This window comes from Eublepharis macularius, chromosome 4, assembly GCF_028583425.1.
Source record: "Eublepharis macularius isolate TG4126 chromosome 4, MPM_Emac_v1.0, whole genome shotgun sequence".
Lineage (NCBI taxonomy): Eukaryota > Metazoa > Chordata > Lepidosauria > Squamata > Eublepharidae > Eublepharis > Eublepharis macularius.
In genome coordinates, this window is record NC_072793.1 from 119,739,746 (window position 1) to 119,760,627 (window position 20,882).

General features: G+C 41.1%; 1 protein-coding gene across 2 annotated transcripts in view; it reads left to right on the top strand.

Annotated features, from left to right (window-relative positions):
• The window catches only part of NCKIPSD (NCK interacting protein with SH3 domain), a 127,148-nt gene extending 106,813 nt beyond the window's left edge, over positions 1-20,335 (top strand). The window contains exons 9-13 of one of the 2 annotated variants that reach the window (XM_054978471.1): positions 6,346-6,426; positions 8,324-8,452; positions 13,169-13,261; positions 17,008-17,180; positions 18,727-20,335. In XM_054978471.1, coding sequence (XP_054834446.1) covers positions 6,346-6,426; positions 8,324-8,452; positions 13,169-13,261; positions 17,008-17,180; positions 18,727-18,930 — 680 coding nt within the window. In that variant the 3' untranslated portion in view covers positions 18,931-20,335. The remainder of the gene's footprint in view (positions 1-6,345; positions 6,427-8,323; positions 8,453-13,168; positions 13,262-17,007; positions 17,181-18,726) is intronic. The other variant, XM_054978472.1, reaches the window with a different exon arrangement.
• The last annotated feature ends 547 nt before the right edge of the window (positions 20,336-20,882 follow it).

Below are 20,882 nucleotides of genomic sequence, written 5' to 3' on the forward strand. Positions count from 1 at the left end.
AAGCAGCTCTGCCACTTACTGCTTTTAGACCAGCTAGTGCTACCATTTGCTCTAGAAAAAAATTGCCAGGGAACATTGAGATGATCTGATCAGGAGTTAAACTCACATGTAATGAAGGAAATCTGAACAAGGTAAGTTCACCTGGTAGTCATGTACATGTCAGAGTTTGCAGTTTGCCTATTTAGGAAGTCCACTCATTTCCAAACAGTAGCTTACATCATAGTGTGTGTAGTATACCAGAATCTTCATCAGTTCTGTACTTCTAATTGTAGCTTCTTATCTGAGGCTCTTTTCCTAGGCTGACACTCTGATTCTATCAGCTGCACCACAAGCAAAGCTGAGGAGTCTCAACCGACCATCAGGTCTTCCTTAAGATGATGACAGTAGAGATTGTACGGTTTGACACTTCATTTTTCTTTCCAGCATAGAATTTCCCCCCTAACATGCATTGCTGTTGCATTCATTCTTTCAGCTAAACATGTCATTAATTTCAACATGGAACTAAATCCTTAACAAACATTTATATAGTGCTGTCCACATGTTCATTGCTGCGTCTGAAACATGGAGCCTCTCTACCCTATAAAGGCTCTTCAGGCTTAATCTCAGCATATTCTGTAATATTTGTCTATTTGATTGGCAGTAATAGTTGATGGAGGTATTTAAAAGGTTGGGAAAAGAAATTGACAAATCTATATTTTTCAAAGGCCAAGTACTTGTCTGTTAATCATCACATAAAATTTATAACCTAAGCATTATCTGTACAGTAATGGTTTGACTTTTACTGCATTATTCATCACTATATATAATATCCCAGCTTTGTAAGTCTGTCATTGCTTTAACGATCTGGCACAAAGCATGTTTCTTTGTGACCATATGCCCTGTTATGCAGCATTTCTTATATAAACCCCTGCTAGAGCATGCCAACTAATTAAGATTCAGGAAAGGCAGTGGCTGTGATTCTGTGAAGCATTCATGTATATAGACACTGCCAGTGAAAATTGTGCTGTACCAGCAGGCTCTGGGACAGATTGATGCATGAGATAGAAATGTGCACTGGAAAGGCAGCAAAAATGCACACCTGGAATGTTTCCAAATCTCTGGTGACTTGAAACCAAACTTGGCCATCTATAGGAGTGGGGGGAGGAGAGATGTATTCTACAGAAACAGCAACAAAAGAACTTCAAAATCATAGGTATGAGCTTAAGTGTTTAAGGGGGAGTGCAGTCTCTTTTAATCCTGCTTCAATCATTGTAAACCTCCAATTAACTATGAAACAGGCACTCTGGAAACAGGGCAAACCAAGATATTCTCCCTTTTATTTATGTGTCTGGATGAAATAAAGAAAGGAATCTCGTGTCATATTTTGAGGTACTGGGCCTTTCTGCTCACACTGAACAGTTCAGTCCAAAATCCTATGAAATGGTAATATCAAAAGAGTTATCAGTTCTTAACACTGGTAATGTTGTCCTAATGGATATTATAAAGTTAGATCAGGTCACATTGTTCCAAGACATATAAGTTGTTCTTACAAGTCCTGATTTGTTAAAGTATATAATTTGTAGGATTCATTGGAATACTGAACAAGTAATGTCATTCTGAGAACAAGTGTGTCTTTTTGTCACTGTCACTCTCTGTTGCTACTACCAACCACAGCCTGTGCCTATATACTAAGATTAGGGGGTACAGATTTCAGGGAAACGTCATGGCATCCCAGTACATGACTAGTATAAAAAATAAATACTGTCTGCAGTGATGCTAACTGAATCATTAACCTTAAATTTATAAAACCTGCTGAAAAACAATGAACCCAGTGGCCCACAAATAGTGGCTGAGCAGGGCAGTAAATCATTATTTTTATTAGCCAGCTTTAAAGGCCAATCCCACCACAAAATTACCTGTAAAAACAAGGTAGTTCTTGGAATAACTGGATCTTACATTATTTGTATTTAATGAAAGAAAATAATGCTTTAAACATAATATATTAAAAATAGGCATTCAGATTCATTATTATATACCAAGGGCAGGACAGTGCTGAGACCTGTAAAGCCTGCTTTGTCTTTTAATAGAATCTAAAGATCTACCAAGCAGAATCAGATGCATAGAGTATTATATGGAGGCAGATATAGAATAGAGGGCCAGGGAAGTGGCTTGCTGTTTGATTTCTTTCTGTCTTCCAGAAGACCTTCACAAAAATACAGTATTTTACAGTTTACCATACTCTCTGCCTGTGTGTACATGCATTTTCTTGTGGTACCTGCACAAGGAATAAAGAGGCTTCTTGCCTCTGAGGATGTGTTCAGCCCCAAAATTGTCCCAGGCAAGCAGCTGAATATATGGCATTTGTTCACAATTGTTACAGAGCTGCAGGTTGTGTCAGCATTCCTAAGCATGGAATCCCATTAGAATCGTAGAATCATAGAGTTGGAAGGGGCCATACAGACCATCTAGTCCAAGCCCCTGCCCAGTGCAGGATCAGCCTGAAGCATCCCTGACAAATATTCATCCAGCCTCTTCTTGAAAACTGCCAGTGAAGGGGAGCTCACCACCTCCCTAGGCAGCTGATTCCACTTTTGAACTACTCTGACCATGAAAAAGTTTTTCCTAATATCCAGCTGGTACCTTTGTGCATGTAATTTAAGCCCATTGCTTCGGGTCCTACCCTCTGCTGCCAACTGGAACAGCAGTGCAGTAATACTGGAATATTGCGTGCAGTAGTGGTTACCAAAAGGACATTGCTGAGCTGGAAAAACTAAAAAAGAGGGCAACCAAGATGATTATGAGGTTGGATCATTTTGAGGAAAGGCTAAAGAAAGGACTTTCTAATTTAGAAAAAAGACAACTGAGGAGGAATGTGATAGAAGTTTATAAAATTATGCATGGGGCAATGAGTGGATAGAGAGAACTTTTTCTTCCTCTCCAAAGATAGTAGAACTTGAGGGCATTCAATAAAGTTGATGGGCAATAGATGCAAAACAGACAAAAAGAAGCACTTCTTTACTCAGTGAGTGATTAACATGTGGCATTCACTGCCGGAAGTAGCAGCGATAGCCACAAGTTTGGATGGCTTTAAAAGGAAATTAGATAAATCCAGGAATGCTAGGTCTATCAGCCGCTACTAGCTATGAGGACTAAGGGGGACATCCACATTCAGAGAGAGTAAACCTCTGAATACCGGTGTCAGGAGGCAACATCAGGAGAAGCCCTTGGCCTCTGTGGCCTGTTGCTGGCCCTGAAATGTAAGTGGTTGGTTACTGTGGGGAACAGGATGCTGAACTACACGGACCACTGGTGTGATCCAGCAGGGCTGCTCTTATGCCCCCATGCCCATGGGTCAGGCAAGCAAGTATGCAGAGGCTGGCAGCTCATGTATAAGTGCATTCGTAGCGCCGCTATTTATATAAGAGAACCAGATTAGCAGCCTGATTGTATGCATGTTAATGCTTACAAGTGTCATGACCTTTGAGTGAGACTTACTCCCAAGAAACTCCATTTGATTTCAACTTTAATAGTCATACAAAAAGTGAAGTTATTGTGAAGTTTACTGTCAAGGATATCACTGCCGTTGCTGAACATCACTATAATTTTACTTTGTTAAAGATTACCAGGATTTTACAGGAGTTCTAACAGTGTGTCACGGACCCTTATTCTTTGGCCAGCAATAACAAATGACTAGACTAATAGTAATGAAATGCAAACTAAGCCAAAACATTAACAAAAACTATCGCTGCAAAAGTGGTAATAATGAGCCATCAAGAAGCAGCAGCAGCAGCAAGGTTTTCAGGGTCAGAAGCCCACTTGGTGGGGAGGGAGTGGAGAAGAGAGAGTCGAGAGTGGCAGGAATGGGAGACTGTAGTGATCCCATGCCCTCCAATGTTTCCTAGATTAAAACAGGAACACTTTTGTACACAAGTAGCTGTTTGTGGCCTGTGGGAGGAGTCAAGAGGGATACCGGAGTGTGGAAACGGATGTGAAGAAGGAAAACTGGGGCAAAAATAGATGTAGACATATAGAGCACCTACAGAGCATGTCTGTAGTCTGTTTCTCCCTTCCATTTTTTTGGACAAGAAAGAGCATCTGCCCGGGGCAAGCAACTCTGCATATGAATGGGACACAGAAAGTGAACAGAGCGCTTGAACAGAGATTTAAACTTTTCCTCTTCACTGTAAAATAGCCTGGTGGACTGATAGATCGATCCATATTCTACCAGTCTTCAAAGAGTATCATCAGGCTCTAGTGGGATTTACTTGCCAGGATGAAAAATAACCTTATCTCTGATGCGTAGATAAGCTCTGTTGTGGAAGGCCAGCAGAATGCCTTAACATGCGTGTGTTTTTCTAGTTTCTAAAACTACCATTGGGTAGTATACAGGTGAACGCTCCTCATTCACTTGGAGGCAAAAAGAAGGGGGATAGATGTGGCATTGTAGATGCAGCAATAATGTATACCATGACTTTTTTCCCGGTCTTACCATAGCCTGGTTTTTTAGGGTTTTGCTTCCAAGCAATCCATGAGAGAAGCTGAAGCTCAGCAGTGCAACCCATGGTATAGTAGTAGATGTGTACATACAGCTGCCATCAGTCCCGATTGGATAATGTCTGTGATCTCGTTCATCTCACCACTACACCAGGCTATGAGCAATTTTTAAGGATGTATGAATGTTCTCTTTTATCCCAAACATTTATTCATTTTTTTTTCTTTTTAGGTGAAAAACTATCTACCTTTCTACAGCTGTTCCTTGTCATTTATAAGATTTCATGTTTTATTCATTTTTTTCAATGAGTGCTCCTTTCTAGCTTGTTAAAAAATTAAATTTTTATCTGAGTGAAATTTACTACACAAGCTCATCTAGTCAATCTCATTATTCATTGATGTCATGGAGCAAAAATAAGTGCTGTAATTAGGAAGTGGGAAACAGGGTGAACAGTCTCTGCCTCCCACTGCCCCATTACATTTTTTTGCATCTGCATCATATTGATGGATGATGATACCACAATAATAAGGCAGAAATCATTCCCACTGTTAAGTCAGATGATTTCTTTAGATGCAAAAAACCTGGAGAAGGAAGCTAATCAGACCTGTTAGAAAGTAACATCCATACTAAAAGTGGGACAGTTTCTTGATTCAATTCAACAGCATGGGTTTTTTTATAGCTCTGCCTCTTGGCTATTTGCTTGTGTGGTTCCACAAGGTCCAATCTTATCCTCCATGCTATTTATGGTCTGAATCCTGACAAGACAGAGGTTCTCTGGGTTAGTAGAAAGGCAGACCAGGGATTTGCAGTCTCTCCTGTCTTAGGGTTACACTTCTCTTGAAAAGCCAAGTTAGCAGCTTGGGAGTGCTGGTCGCCACAGCAGTCACCTTAGAAAGCCAGGTGGCTGCAGTGGTTTGGAGTGCTTTTGCCCAGCTTTGGTTGATGCGCCAGCTGCACCCTTCCCTGGCTCATTCAGATCTTCCCACAGTAATCTATGCCGTAGTTACATCTAGATTGGGTTATTGCAATGTGCTTTACTTGGGGCTACCCTTGAAGAGCATACAGAAGCTGCAGCTAGTGCAGAGGGCTCCAACTAGACTGCTGGTCAAGGCCAACTATTGGGAGCACGTGATGCTGATATTACAGCAATTACACTGGCTACCAATCTGCTCCCAAGAAAAATTCATGGTGTTGATTTTGGCCTTAAAAGCCCTGCAGTGCTTGGAACCACGGTATCTGAAGAACCATCTTCTTCCATATGTTCCTCCCCAGGAATTAAGACCATAGGGAGAGGGTCTTCTAACTGTCCCATTAGCTAAAGATGTTTACCTGTGGGTACATGCAAGAGGGCATTTTCCATAGCAGTCCCACAAACAGGATCTTCAGAGAGGTATGCCCAATCTTCAGGAGGCAGCTGAAGGCATTTTTATTTTATTTTGGCAGTCCAAAACGGTATTTTTAAACTTTGTTTTATTCATTTTATGATTGTTATTTTATTTATATTGTAAGGCGCCTTGAGTTCCTGGAAGATAGAAATGTGGCTAATAAATGTTTTAAATAAATATAAATAAATAATATTTATGTGTACAGATGTCATGACTCAGTCATCTTTGTAGTTGAAGTTTTTCATTTTGTCAAATGTAGAAATAATCTCTGCAGTCAGATTTGCTTGTATTGTATAATATTAAATTGGCATTTCAGTCTTGGTGTTGAATGGAGGAAAAAATAGCCTTGCGGGGGGAAAGAAGGTAGATGAGACTGAACAGAAGACAAGTACTTGCCTTGAGTAATTGATCTGTATGTTGACCCAAGTCTATAAGAAGGGCGAAAGCACGTATTGTTAATATGACCAAAGCGCTGGAATTCTTTTTCAGACCATCAGAAGATGTGCTACTCTGCATTGGTGCTGGCTATGATATTCTCTATGGGAGAACCACTGCCATATCATCATTATGGTGAGAATGAAGTTCTACTCAATAAACTGCAACTGGATGGAAGAATTTTTGCAATAAACACAGTTATAATTAGGGAGAGACAGCCTGATAAGTGGTTGATCTCCACAATACAGAAAGAGTCTGACAGTGCAGTACTAAACAGTATTATACTCTTCTAATGCAACTAACTTTTAAGTAAGATGGCACTGGGATTCTCTTTTCAGTCATTTTGAATTATAAATCCAAAAGAATGAAAACTTGCCTGTTCAAAATAATCCAGTTTAGTTTTATTGAGACCAGTCAGACCCTGTATTGTACTATTGTACCTCTAACTGGAAAAGAGCTCTGCATCTTCCCTCAATTATGCTAACCATTAAGTATTTCTGTAGTCCACCAGAATGCACGTCCTAATCAAAAAAGTAGAATTCCGCTGTAATAAGTTTATGAGAAATAAGAGGTCCTTATTTACAAAACTCAGTCCCCCTTTTTGCAGGATCCAAAATTGTTAAAGTGTGGGATGGTCAGGAACAATGGGTCCCAGTGATTTTCTATCCTACATTAGAATAAAAGGATACCATTTAGTGTTGTATTGATATGGAAAGATCTCATTTGAGTGTTTTGAGTTCCTTTGTACAAGGCATAGATATACGTTCTAAAGAAATAGAGGGGGAAAGATGTATACAGATGTCATGGAAGTATTTTGCATTGCACTGATAATAGCACTGATTTTTTTCCATTGTGAATCTACATGATGTTCAAATATAGTTAGGTTATATACTTTCTGTTTTAACTTGTGGAAAGTTTTGGGTTGGTTTGTATCCCTGGGCTCAAAGAAATAAGGCAGTGTTGTGAAGTGGTTAGAAGTCAGATTACAACCTAGGAGACCCAGGTTCAAATGCACAATAATGTGAAAATCATGGGGTCACCTTGGGACAGACTCTGCTCCCCCTCCCACCCATGTGAGGGCATATAAAGGAGTAGAGACCCATGTATGCCCCTCTGAGTTCCTTGCAGGGAGGGGTGGGATACACATGCAATAGATCAGGAGAATTGTCTGCACTAGTTTAGACTCCTCAACAAACAAGAACCCATAAAACACTGTTACCGAATATAAGGAAGAGCAGCCTTGAAGCATTCTTTCTAAAGTTTTTCTTGGTTGTTTTTTAAAAAAAGCGTGTTTCTTTTCCTTAGTGTGAGCCTAGCTATTATCGTAGGTAGTCTTATTTTGTATGGGGTTCAGAGCTTTCCTAATAGATTAAGCAATAATTAGTGGCTAATCATTAGACTTAATTTCAGCTAGATAAACAGTTATTATATGGGAGCTTTGGTCTGTACCTGCTTGTGGGGCTCTTGTTCACAGACCTGTTTACAAGCAAACAGATAAGATTCTTGGAGGAAGTCCACTCCACAGTGCCAAGCCTCAGGACTGAGGAAGAGCACAATTTGCCATGGAACAGAGTGCTTTGGCTTTCTCCTTCCTGCTTCGTTCAACACTCTCTGTCCCAGCTGCCTTTCACTTGAATGCAGCAAACATTTTGTCAGGAACCTTGGCTGGAGGGAGGGAGGGAGCAGTGAGGGTGAAAGCAGCAAACAGGAAGAACAGACTAAGTGCTCATTCTCCACTGCAAATTGAGCCTTTTCCCTGCTGCTTTGCAGCTGTTTAACAGTGGCCTAGGCCATAGACCCTGATCTGTCACCAGCCTTGTTGATTGTCTCTTAGGGATTTCACTAACCATGTTCCTGTTCATGTCTTCACTAGGCTTGTTAGTCCTCTGGCTTTAACTCCAAATGAGATACTATCCAGCTTTGTCAAATTAGTAGCTGAACTTACAGCTTACTTTTTCTCCAAGTGCTGAATGTTAAAGAATAAGTCACTTTTTGAGAATACTGTTTCTAACCACTTTCCTCTTTCATACAGAGCACCTGAATTCCCAGTTTGTCCAGTTCCTGTTGGATGTAATTGAAGATGGCTTGCCGTCAGATACCACTGAACAGTTGCCTGATTTGTTTGTTAATGTTCTTCTGGCTTTTAATCTTCACATTCCAGGTCAGAGCTGGTAGTTTATCACAGCTGAGATAATGCACAGGTTTGCAGTGGGTTGAGAAGCCCCCCTTCCCTTGCTTTATAAAGTTGCAAACTGCCTAAACCTGTGCATATTTAAAGGTAAAGGTAGTTCCCTGTGCAAGCACCGAGTCATTGCTGACCCAAAGGGGGACGTCACATCACAATGTTTTCTTGGCAGACTTTTTACAGGGTGGTTTGCCAGGAAACTGGGTACTCATTTTACTGTCCTCAGAAGGATGGAAGGCTGAGTCATCCTTGAGCCGGCTACCTGAACCTTCATGAACAAGGACCCAAATATTTGAAGGACTTATCTCTTCCTACATAAGCCTCAGAACAGTTTCTGTCATTGTCCTCTGCCTTACAGGTACAGGCTGCCTCAGCTGGTCTGGGAGCATTCTCAGCTGTAGCCCTCCTCTAGAGGAGGTTCACAGAGCATCTTTCTTGGTATCATTTTGTAAGCAGTGCAGATCAGTTCTTTTTGGAAGAGCATTCCCTCTTTCACTTATAAAGTTGTGTACCGTTATATGATTGCATTTTAATGAACTGCATTTTAGCTGTCTTGAGCATACAGGAAGGTGGACAATAAATTTTTATACATAAATGAGGTTCTTAATAATTCTACACATGAATGTTGTTGATTTGCATAATTCTATAACTCTTCTGGTTTCTGCATGGCTGTTAACCTTCTCTTTCTTGAAAACTTGCCAATCTGGTCATTGTAGAACATGTAAAACTTTTGTTGCGGCTCGCCAGTGTCTAAGCAAGAAGAGAATATAGTAATTGCTAGTTTTTTATACCTATTTTTGAACTCACTACATGCCTTGAACTTGTGAGATAGGCAGAATATGTATCAAAATAGAACACTTGGCCATGTGAAGCTGGAAAAAAGAAAACAGGAGTAGGTTTATGAGTTCAGATATTAAGGTAGACTTAAGCTCTTTCCCTCATCATGCCTGGGCAAAGAAGAATCATTGTTGATGGTTCTGCCACTTTAGCAGGTGTAAAGTTTCAAGGGAGGCACTGTCTGAAGCAACTTGATAGGAGGAAATTGACATGCTTGACAAAGGAGATGATTTTTCTCTCTCAATGATGTGAGGAAACAGCCCAAGTATGAGAACGCGGTTAAAAATAAGTCCCCAAATGTATTTCAAAAGTGCTTTTGAGAACTTGTGTATTCATGATACTGCAGTCTGTTGGGTTTTTAAGAAGAAAAGTAGAAGCTTAAAGCTGGGAGAAGATTCTAATCTGTGACACCAACCAATACTGTACAACTCATGGATTTCCTCTTTATAGGCCTCTTCAGGATGCTAGCGTTGTGTTAGAGTGCCTGAGCTGTATGGGTTAAATTCTTCAAGAGCGTCTAATTTACAGCAAGAGAGGGCACTTCAGTGGGCCCTTATCAGTACAGTTTTGCAGCTAACTAGGCATCTTCCTCTTTCCCGTGATTGGCAGGTCTTCTGCTTATCCCTTGCTGTGCCTTGTCAGTCTCATTAGCTGTAGATGCTTCGGAGGTCACATCTTATAAAAGTATTCTGCTGGGCAGCACTCTCTCCTGCAGTACTTGAGCCTTCCTTGCTGCAACCAGGCTGAGCCTTCTGGGATGTAGTTTAATATACTTGCCAATGCTGATTGTGAACACTCTTTTTTTTAAAAAAAGTGGGCAGTCATAAGCAGCTCAAAACATCCAGTGGTATCAGGATAGCTCTTGTAAATCCAGAATTTCTTGGCAAGATCTGATGCAACCATGTTGTTAGTATCATAATTGCTTGCTACTTTTATATGCAGTGCCATTTCACTTCATGGAGAGGTGGGTAAAGCAGCTATGCACGCACATTTAGTAGCTAGTTAATTAAGGAAAACCATTAATATTCAGATAGCAGTGTTTTGATCCTTTTTTACTTTCACACTAGAATTAATCTCACAAACTGCTTGTGTTCATTTTCTCTGCCCTTTCATTCAGTATCTTTTTCTTATTCATTTCACTGACTGGCTTTGGAAATTAAACAGTTACACCTAATGTGCAATGCATTTGGGGGAATTGTTTTTGCCTAGCTGGGGTACACTGAGAAACTGGAATTTGCCCCAGTTGAAAGACTCTCAGTAAGGCTCTATTCCTTATTGGATACCATTTTTTTCTTTTCCACATCTTTCGACCCATCAAAATATTTGTCTTAGTCTACTGCAAGAAAAGCCAAAACTTCTGCTTCTTAAAACAGCCATTTAACATTTGTGCATGTACTTGCTCATCATGGGACATTTCAAGAATGCTTCAAAAATTTTCCAACTTACATACGGGTTCTCCTTGGAAATATGGTAACTCTTCTGCTGTCTTATACTTGTCCTAAGAGTGCCTACAGGAATTAAGAATGTCATGTAGTAGGTAGTGGCAGAGGGCATACTGTAAACAGAGTAAAGATTTGATCACAATATTTGATATGTTTTAAATAAAACATCTTCCTAAAGTACTCTGGGGCCATTACTAATTCCTAAGGATGGCAAGTAAAGTTCAGTTATTTTACCTTCCTCACATTCCTTTCATTCCCCATATGCATGATACAGAATTCAAATACACAAACCCCATGTAAATCTTCCCTGTTCATAAATAGTGATGAGAAGCTTGCAGTCTATGAAACAAAAAAGTTGGACCCAAACAAGATGAGCTAGTACTGCAACAGTCCAGCTATAGCCCTGCCCAGGCAGACTCCACAAGATCTTTGTTTTTAGGTTTCTTTATTTCATTTACGTTATTCACTTGCCACCTTTCCTACAGGTTACCCAAGGTGTCACACACAAAAAAGCATAAAATTACAATAAACCAGTGAAATCAGATTTGAACAGCAGTATCTATAGAGAAGGAACTGCTGACAAGACTAGGTGGGGCTGCACCAGTTTGATACTTCATGTGCTTTCAATCAAAAAGTCATGCCTGTGCTGTGTGGCACAATGACACTGATTGCAGGATGAGCAGGAATACTGAATAGGCCACTATTGTGGGACCCTTGGAGGGCCACTTTGTGAGCAGTCATCCTGGCCTCTGCCATTTTTAATAGCTGCTTATGATATAAAAATCATAAGCCCCTTGAATGTGATGCACCTTAATTCGCATTAAAGAGCCAGCCAGCTTAGCAAAGCATTGCCAGATCCCGCCTGGGAGAATGAGTCATACATGGAATGTGTATGCAAAATCGAGTGCTTAGGTGTGATTGGCTCCTGCCTCCCCGCACTGCGTAATGTGCTATCTTAACAATAAAGGTGCTCGTGAGGCACCACCCTAAACATTCCTAACTCCCCTCTTCCCATTGATTGAATCCTATGATTTAGGGCCATCAATCAGCTCTGATAAGTTTGTAACTCCTTCCTGGGAACATCTAATCAAGACTCTAAATTCATTAACCAAACTCCAGGAACATTTAAATAGCAGCTGTTTTTTTTGTGAAACACCAAGAATAACTAATCTGATTTCTTTGTCACGCTCCAGTAGCACCAATCAAAGGTATTCAAACATTTATCATTCCCAGGAGGTGACCTTTAAGGTCTGTATCCTAATGACCAAAGCATCTTCCCGCCCCAGGGCCTGATTTGCCCTATAGGAACCCAGGCTTTGCTCCTCTCAAATTGTGCATGCTTATCCAGATCCAAGCACTGTACCCTCAGTGTCTCCTTCTCTGAGCTTCTCCTGGTGAATAATGCTGGCCATTTGAAACTGTCTTCCTCCATGGGCCACTCCACTTCCTGGATAGGTAATTATCACACAAAAATCTCTCACAGCTATTCCAATTTCACCACTGCTTTCCTAAGAACCTTGTATGCTTGTGCGTTGCTTTTTGTATGTATGAGTTTTCCCCTTTAAATAAAAATTACTTTGTTTTTGAAGAACACTTGTCTTATCAGTTTCTTTGGGGAGGGGACCCCATAAAAATTGGCAGAGTATCCCACTTTCTTACCTCTCTCACATAGCCTTCTCCTTGCTGTTAATTCCCCCCTACTTGCAAGGAGGCCCATTCCGGTAACAATTCCCCCCCCCCATGGCTTCTCTTCCCTTGTTGTTGTGAGTTAGCTAAGCTGAAGTTTTTACACACACACCTGAATCTTCTTGACATCTGAGGTTATGCTAGTGTGGTTTGCTATCCTAGGAATGGGAGGGGGGGTTAGAATACTTGGTAAAAAACAGTCTTCATGTGTCAACTTGATGAACATTCCAGTGGCAAGCTATGAGCCTCTGATTGTGAAACTACAAATCCAGCAATCTGTGTGCAAATGCATATAATAGAAATCGCAAAGCGTGTGTTTGAAGTGCTTGTTACGATCCTTGACCAGATTTGAATATGGGCTTACTTCATATCTGATGCTGTTTAGTAACTGTTCCAGGAGTTTCATGTATTAACATAATGAACATTATTTTTTTTTTACACAAAAAGTAGTACTATTGATTTTTGCTGTCAGGAAGCAAAGATACAGTGTAATGAAGGAAAAGGACAACAACAAAGGGTACTGTACAGAGAAAATATGTAATAAGAACACAAAGCTTGCTTATGTTACAGCTTCTTTACAACAGTTCACACTTCACAACAGCCCTGTGTTCCTTCCCTTCATCTTCCCCCTGCCTGCCACCTTTTTCTCCTCTTCAGTTGATCTGTGCTTCTCCCAAACCAGTTACAAGTCAGTTTCTTCTAATAGAGAGCCCTTTCTTTTTTTCAGTTCCTGAACATAATGTGATCATGGTTACTGTGAGCAAGCACCCCAATGTCAAAATCTTCACAGAAAAGCTGTTGCTGCTCCTGAATCGGGGAGGTGAGTACATAATTTAAAGCCTTACTCCTTTTCCTGGGATTTCTGAGCTACCATCAGTGGGGATCTGAGGAGACTTACTAGCTAATACCATGGAGCGACAATAATTGGTCAGCAACCACTAAGCTCCAGGGCACTTTTCTGCCTTTTAAGTGTCCAAAGCCAAGCAAGTCCATTCACTGCTTGGTAGAGAGACTGGGTCTGCTCCGCTGCAGCCGATGGCACTCGCACGTGTTCCATTCAGCCAGTCTGATTCTGGGAGCTGTTGGCAGGAGGGGTAGCATTAGACACCAGTAACATTCAGAGTGTGATTCCCAAAACAATATTGTGAAGAAAATGAAGTCTTCAGAACTGTTTCTGTAAATTCAATTTTTAATGCATGTTCTGGAGCTGCTTTGGGAACCTCTTCATTAAGAAGCAGGATAAAGTATAATAAATAATTACTGCAGGACTCTTATCTGTTTCCAAGGGATTTAGAAAACTGCACGGCTGATGGGAAAGCCTAATAACCCTTCCTTCCCCTTTTTCAAAACATCGTGTTTCGGGCTTCTACTGTTGGCTTTCATAGCGGGAGATACCAGCCTTCTTCTGTGTTTTGCTTTCCTCCTCCTCCTTTGTAAGAGCTTCATAAGCATTCCTCAGAGAGGCCTTGTCACTGGCATGGAATCCGTACTGGTTTCTGTCATTCCCATTTTACATTGGAATTTTGCATTCCTGGTTCTGGAGGGCAGTTTCAACACTTGATTTCTTTCCCCAATGGCACATACTGTATACAGGTGGCTCCCCCCTAAACTCTGCCTTCATAAGGTGGAATCCTATTATTCTCTCCCCATACACCTCTTCAAGTCATCCGTCTGAAGATTAGATCTGCAGGCCTTCAGCATTGAGTTAAGCCTGCTATATTTGTTGAGGCTATTGTAAAGCACTTCATTAAAAAGCTAAAGAGCTGCATTCCCAGACAGCCTAATACCGGAGTATTCTGTCTTTGCTTTCCCCAACAAGTGCTGTGCTAGCTTAATACCTTTTGGAGCATGAGGGTTCAGCTCATTTTTCTCCTCTCTGCTGTAGTTTGTTGATTTGTTGTTAAATAACTTTTAGTCCTGATTTAATTCCTTTCCAGGATTGAAAACTGTGGCCCCAACACAGTCCTCGTCAAGAACTGCTTAGAGCTTTCATACTACTCTGTTTGGCCTCTTTCTGACACCTTTACCTTTTTCAGTGATCGTTTTTAGTAGCCCACTTTGAGTTACTCTTTCTAAGGACAGCTCCTTCAGCAAGATTCTCCTCATAAGCCATTCCTGCAGCTCTCCTCTCTTTCCCCTATGGGAAAGAGGGCTTATTGTCCTCTAGAAACCTCCATGGAAAATGCCTTGCATATATTCCTGTAGAGGGCAGAAGTGAGGTAACTTCATAAAAAGTGGATTCCTTTAGGAGCAAACTAGGTATCACTGTGGAACAACCCAAGTGTTAGAATAAAGCCAGTGCTAATTTCCTGTAAGTGGTGTGGGGAGAGATTTAAAGTAGGTGGTGCTACCCATGCCCCCTGAAGACTTCTACTTTTCTGCTCTCTATGTGCAGAAATGCAAATAACAGCGCATTCCTCCACAGAAACAAATCTGTAGATGCCACAGAATGTGTACTCAACAGTGAGCAGTATCCGGCCACCATTCCTTGAAAAGTTTACTTGTTTCATACAAACATACGATTCATATGCTTCACATTTTTAAGTTTATAATTAAAACTCCTTAAATGCAAAGTATGAAGTGGACCAGAGACCACTTTGCCTTGTTGCTGTGCTTGGAAGGGGCCAAACAGGACTCAAAACCTTGAGCCAGATCACATGATTGGGCTTTGCCTGGTGCTGTCTTACATAGATGTTAAGGGCGAAGCTAAATGAAATGCCAGACAAGCAGAGTGGATAAAAAACAATGATTTTTGTTTTTTTAAAAAAAATTAAATTGGATTTTTTAAAAATTTAAATCGGATTTTTAAAATTTTAATAAAATGTTTTTGAGGAAAAATCTATCTAAAGATAGTTTTCTATTTAAGATACATTATAGTCCAAAGGTTATCATCGTAAAATAAGGATTAGTTTTTAATTATGTAGCATGAGGCTGTATATGCATGCAATGTTTAAATTTTTTGGTAAACAAATTCCATTAATCCTTTCACAATGTCATGCTCTTCCAGAGGTTTCTGTAAGATTGTTGGGCAGTTTTTCTATCTAGAAGATATTATCACAGATACTTGGTTGTACAGTTCTCAAAACCGTGAATTTGTGTCTGCAGAGAGCATGTCTCTTCTTCCCAGCAAAAAGGTTATGAAATAAACATACACTATTGAGAAAAAGACCTTAATCCCATTGTTCCTTTGCAAATCTTTGAACACAGAACTAGCCCCTTACCTCTCAAGTGCTAAGTTTCAAAAAACTCAATGAATAGAAGATTGTTGGGAGTAGAATAGATTTGCACAAGAAGCTAAGTGTGAGGAGTCTTTATGTAGAAAAGAATGAGTCTTTATGTAGAAAACCATGATTTAAATCTAGTCTTTAAATTACTGACTAGTAATTTAAATCATGATTTAAATCGATACAATTTAAATCAAATCCACCCTGCAAACAACAATGTCCAGTGATGGAATTTTACCTGGGAACTGTACTTTTCAAAGACAGAGCCACAGGATTGCTGGCAGAGAGGAAGGATTCCCTCGCAGCCCTCCACTGCCTCTGCTGGCTCCTCTCCCTTCCCCCCACTCTGGGTAGCAGTGTGGTGGTGGCCATGCATCTGGGGCTGCGGGTGTTCATGCACCACCTCTGCCTTCCTTCCTTCCTTCCCTTCTTCTGAGAGTGCAGGCATGCAGCCACCCAGCGTGCAGGGGGTGTGGAGCTGAGCAAGCAGCCAGAGTATGGGTTGGAGAGGAAAAAGGCGGTGGAGGATTGTGAAGGAATCCTTTATCTCCCCCAGATATCCTACATGGCGCTGTCTTTGAAAACTACAGTTCCCAGGTACAATTCCATCTCTAGACACTGGAATGAACACTTGCCTCATTTAGCTTGACCCTAAGTGTACTTGTTCAAAAATCCTGTGATTTGCAGCGTATGGTTCAGCCAAATTGGGAAATAGTGCAGCATGGTGCTTCCTGTATTGCCAGTTACATACAAAGGAGATTACGTCTATGTGCGTGAAACCAGTATTGGCTGTTTCTGTGCAGGACATAGCACTCATAGATGAAAAATAAAAACTTTGGTAGATGTAGTTCCTCCTCTCAGTCTCGAGAGGCAGAAAAACTGCACCAGGTGAAATATATGTGTTGCTACTCCAGCTGCTGAACTTCAGTACTCAAAGGCCGAGGAACAGCAACATTCAAGTCTAGTCGCACCTAAAAGACCAGTAAGATTTTCAAGAGTCCAAGTTGTCATTGTCAGATACCAAAGGAAGGGGATTAAATCTCATATTGATCCAGCTGTGAATTTGCAGCCAGGGCTCCATATCTCAGCCATAGGCACAGTATGTTTCATTTGTCCCAGTTCTTCCTCCTCAGAACAGGTTTGTTGATCAGGATTGAATAGTCCTCCATTTGGCATTGCTAGGCAATATGAACTGTTTTTGTCTGAATGCTCGGCAGAAAATTCCTTCTCTTGTGCTGCAAAAATATGTGTATGCACAAAAGTTCCTACTTTCAGATTAGTGTGCTGTGACTGTTTATTGCTAAACATTTCATACTTCCTTCTCTCTTTCACCTGTGACAAGATGATCCTGTGAGCATCTTCAAGCATCAGCCTCAACCCCCACACTCCGTGCTGAAATTCCTCCAGGACATTTTCGCTAGCAAGGACACTGCAAACATCTTCTATCACACTGACATGATGGTAATGATAGACATAATTGTGCGGCAGATTGCAGATCTCTCCCCTGGAGAAAAGGTATTTTGAGAGAGCCCTTGTCATTAGATTTGAAATTTGGAAAAACAGGAAAGAACTTAAAATGAGATTGGTGGTAGAGGTTTTCTTGGCAGGTGTCTGTAGGTTGAGAGTAACTCCTCTGACTTCTGAGATTTCACCAGGCATTGCCTATACACCTTGAAAAAATCTGGATTAGAAAGTTGCCTTTGGGGGAAAAATGAGAAAAGATGGTTGAAATTCAGCTTTCTGAGATCTCTACTACATCCCTAGCTTTTTGCTGCCCCAACAGAATCCCTGTGTGAACACAGCTCTGTTCTGAAGCAGTAGCTATCAAATAACACAGGCACATTTCCTAGTAACACTGCAGTGTTTGAAATACGTTATATCAGTGCTCTAGAACTTGTACTACAGTCCAGGCCCAGTTTTTAGTCACTCACTGTACTTAAAATATTTGTTTTGTACTACCTTTCCACTGCTCAATTTTTTAGAATTTGTGTACCACCTTTTTTGTCCAACACTCATTAAAGTGAGCTCACAATAACAGTAAAAACGTTTTACTACTGTTAAAACCATAATAGTAAAAAAAGAAATAAACAGGGTTGTTTTTTAAGGGACCAAAAAGGACAAGCAAAAATAATTAAAACCAATGTTTATGTTGAAAAGGATATAAAGCAAGGGGGAAAGTGGTATGGTTTGGTTTGGTTCAGTTCACTTTGGTTTGGTTGCACAAATAAGCCGGGGGTGGGACAGACATGATGACAGGTATGGTACCAAGCAAGCATCACTTGCAAGGGAGTTCTGCAAAGGGGGCATAAATACAGAAAAGGCACTCTCACTGAGGGATACCTGCCTAATTCAGATGGTGGGAGAACCAGGGGAAGGTTTGATTGTCATCACTGGCAATGATTGTCATTACTGGCAGGTAGGATCATATGGAAAAAAGTGATCCTTCCAGTGCACTGCTACCAGACTGGGCCTTAAACTATTTGAATTATGCAAAGAAACAAACTTGAAAGCCAGTGAAGATCTTTATTCAGTGAACAGATGTGCTCTTTGTAGCAGTTCCCAATTAATAACTCAACCTAAGCATTGTGTTTTGGATTAGGGAAGTTTCCCCAGGTTTTTGAAAGGCAGCCCCATGTTAGAAGTGCTTCAGTCAGGATATTACTAAGAACCTGCTTTTTCTAAGAGGATCACAACTGGTAAACCATCCACAGTTGAAAGAAGGCACTTGGAACTATGGATGGTGCTAATTTGGGGTTGCTTTTCACTGAGTACAGAATTTCATTGAATCTGATGTGAAAGCTGTTCCACCAATTCCATAGATTTGCTTGATGGCTTCCAAAATGGCTTTGAAGGAGGGAGGGCACTTTGTCCACAGGCCTTGCGCAATCATTTTTCAAGCATGGCTTGTTCAGGAATCTCCCCAAGTCTCTTCTGGCTTGAATTGTCTGAGGTGGAGTTTTGCACTTGTAAAATATTGTTTTCCACTGTGCCCCTTTCTGGCAAGTGGCTGCTTCTGTTTATCTCATTTCTAAATCTCATGCAATGTGTTCTCCCTCTACAGTTACGGATGGAGTACTTGTCTCTGATGCATGCTGTCATCCAGTCCACAATGTACCTGCAGCATAAACACCGTTTCACTGACTTGCAAGGGATCTTGCAGCGCATAATGGTGGAAGAAGAGGAGAGTCCCCAGTGCCAGATGGATAAAATGATCATCCAAGAGATCTATAAAGAGTTCCCAGAAATATCCCCTGGGGGAAGCTAACTAGCCTAGGAAGAGAACTGTTTAGAGTAAAAAATACCTTTTGTGGATGTATCCTTCCCATCCCTTTCCTGTGCTGCTCCTAACTTGCCATCCCTTCAGTTGAGGCCTTAGGGGGAGTGCTAAAAGGCCCCGCAGAAGAAGTTCCAGCAGTTAGATTCAGAAGAACGGTGAAGGTGATCTTCTGGAGAAGAAAATTCTGTTTCAGAGAAAGGAAATCAGGTGCAGACTGCATGCTTTGACCAGAGCAGGGCAGTGTTTCTTCTGGTTCTGTTGCACTGTGAAAAGGGCACAGAGCTTGTCTTGAGTGTCCTTGAGCAATACCTAGGATCCTGGAGCAAGAGGTCTCTGCCATAGATGTCCATTTCCATGTGCATTTCTTGCCTTACAGCTGCCAAGTGGAGTAGGCTAGTATTTGAAAGAAGCTTTTGTAGCCTCTCTTGTCTGTTGCATCTAGTGCAAAAGTGCTACAGTCCTAGCAAGGGAGCTGCTCGCTACTCTTAATCCTGTGCTTAGTGAGCCTTTTAGACCTTTCTAACCCACAGCTTGATATCTGTGTTAAAGCCAACCCAATTTACGAAGGCATTGTCTAAACACCTGCTTTTCTAACTGCTTTGTGTAGTGGTGTTTTAAACTTAAATTTCTTGCACTCTGTACCAGCGGAGGAATAATCATTGTCCAGGCAGCAGGGATTCTTTCAAAACACCCACTGCCTCCGCTCACTGCTAAGGCGTGCCCTCCATAAAAGCTGTTGCTTGTGTCTTGCTATGTGGTGGCCTTGTTGCCTCTGGCACGCACACACAAGGACTATATGTCAGTAGGTGGCAGCGCACTATGCTCTTTTTCAGCCTGGGGGTGTTTCTTGCCTTGAGCTTAATAGCAATTGGTTCTGCCTAGCTTTACCTTTTTATGTCTGGAAGGCTTGCTTAAGCCTGATGTCTGATAGTTCTGCTCCTTAATATGCACAGGTTGGAAGAACTCTTTTTTTCTTTATCTAATTCCTCCAGGTCTCCCATAAAATGGATTTGGCCGCTTGCAATTTAGATCTTCCAAACAGGCTCTCGTACTAACATGGGTCTGTAATATCTTAATAAACATGCACACTGCAAAGCTCTTTATAGTGGGTAAACAAGAGTTTTGCAACTTTCACTGTAGAAGTAGCTTCAGTTTAAACTGGAAATATTTGGATAACCTCTAAACCTAATGTGAACCAAATACATCCAGGCTGGGGGCATCTGTTTGCTGGAGGTCTGTGCAGAAAGCCCTGCAGCTTCAAGCAGTCATCACTTGGGAATCACTGTCTAAGACCAGTGGAAACCCTGTTTTCAAACTAAACATTTTAAAAAAATCATTGTGAAAGGAAAATTTGAAAGGAAATTGTATTTTCATAGAATCTAATAAATGTAGTCCATGGAGAAATGTGTCTCTTTTTTATTGTTTGACAACATTTGTGTATTCAGGATGTGCTTGTTACAGAATGTGAGGCACATTCCTTGAGTGAAATATAGGAGTCCATTGCCACATGCTGGGTTGCAAGCTTTAAAAAGCTCTCACATTTGTTATTTTGTGTTTGTTTTGAGATCATTGGGCATAGTGAGGTGTGTTACACACACAGCCCCAAGACTTCGAAGATTCCTTGGCCTATGTTCTCCCACCTCCACCCAGATCCAGCTCATTAATAATAATAATAATAATAATAATAATAAACATTCGATTTATATACCGCCCTTCAGGACAACTTAATGCCCACTCAGAGTGGTTTACAAAGTATGTTACTATTATCCCTACAACAAAACACCCTGTGAGGTGGGTGGGGCTAAGAGAGCTCCAGAGAACTGTGACTCGCCCAAGGTCACCCAGCTGGCTTCGTGGAGGAGTGGGGAATCAAACCCGGCTCCCCAGATTAGAGTCCCGTGCTCTTAACCACTACACCAAACTGGCTCTCTCAACCATAA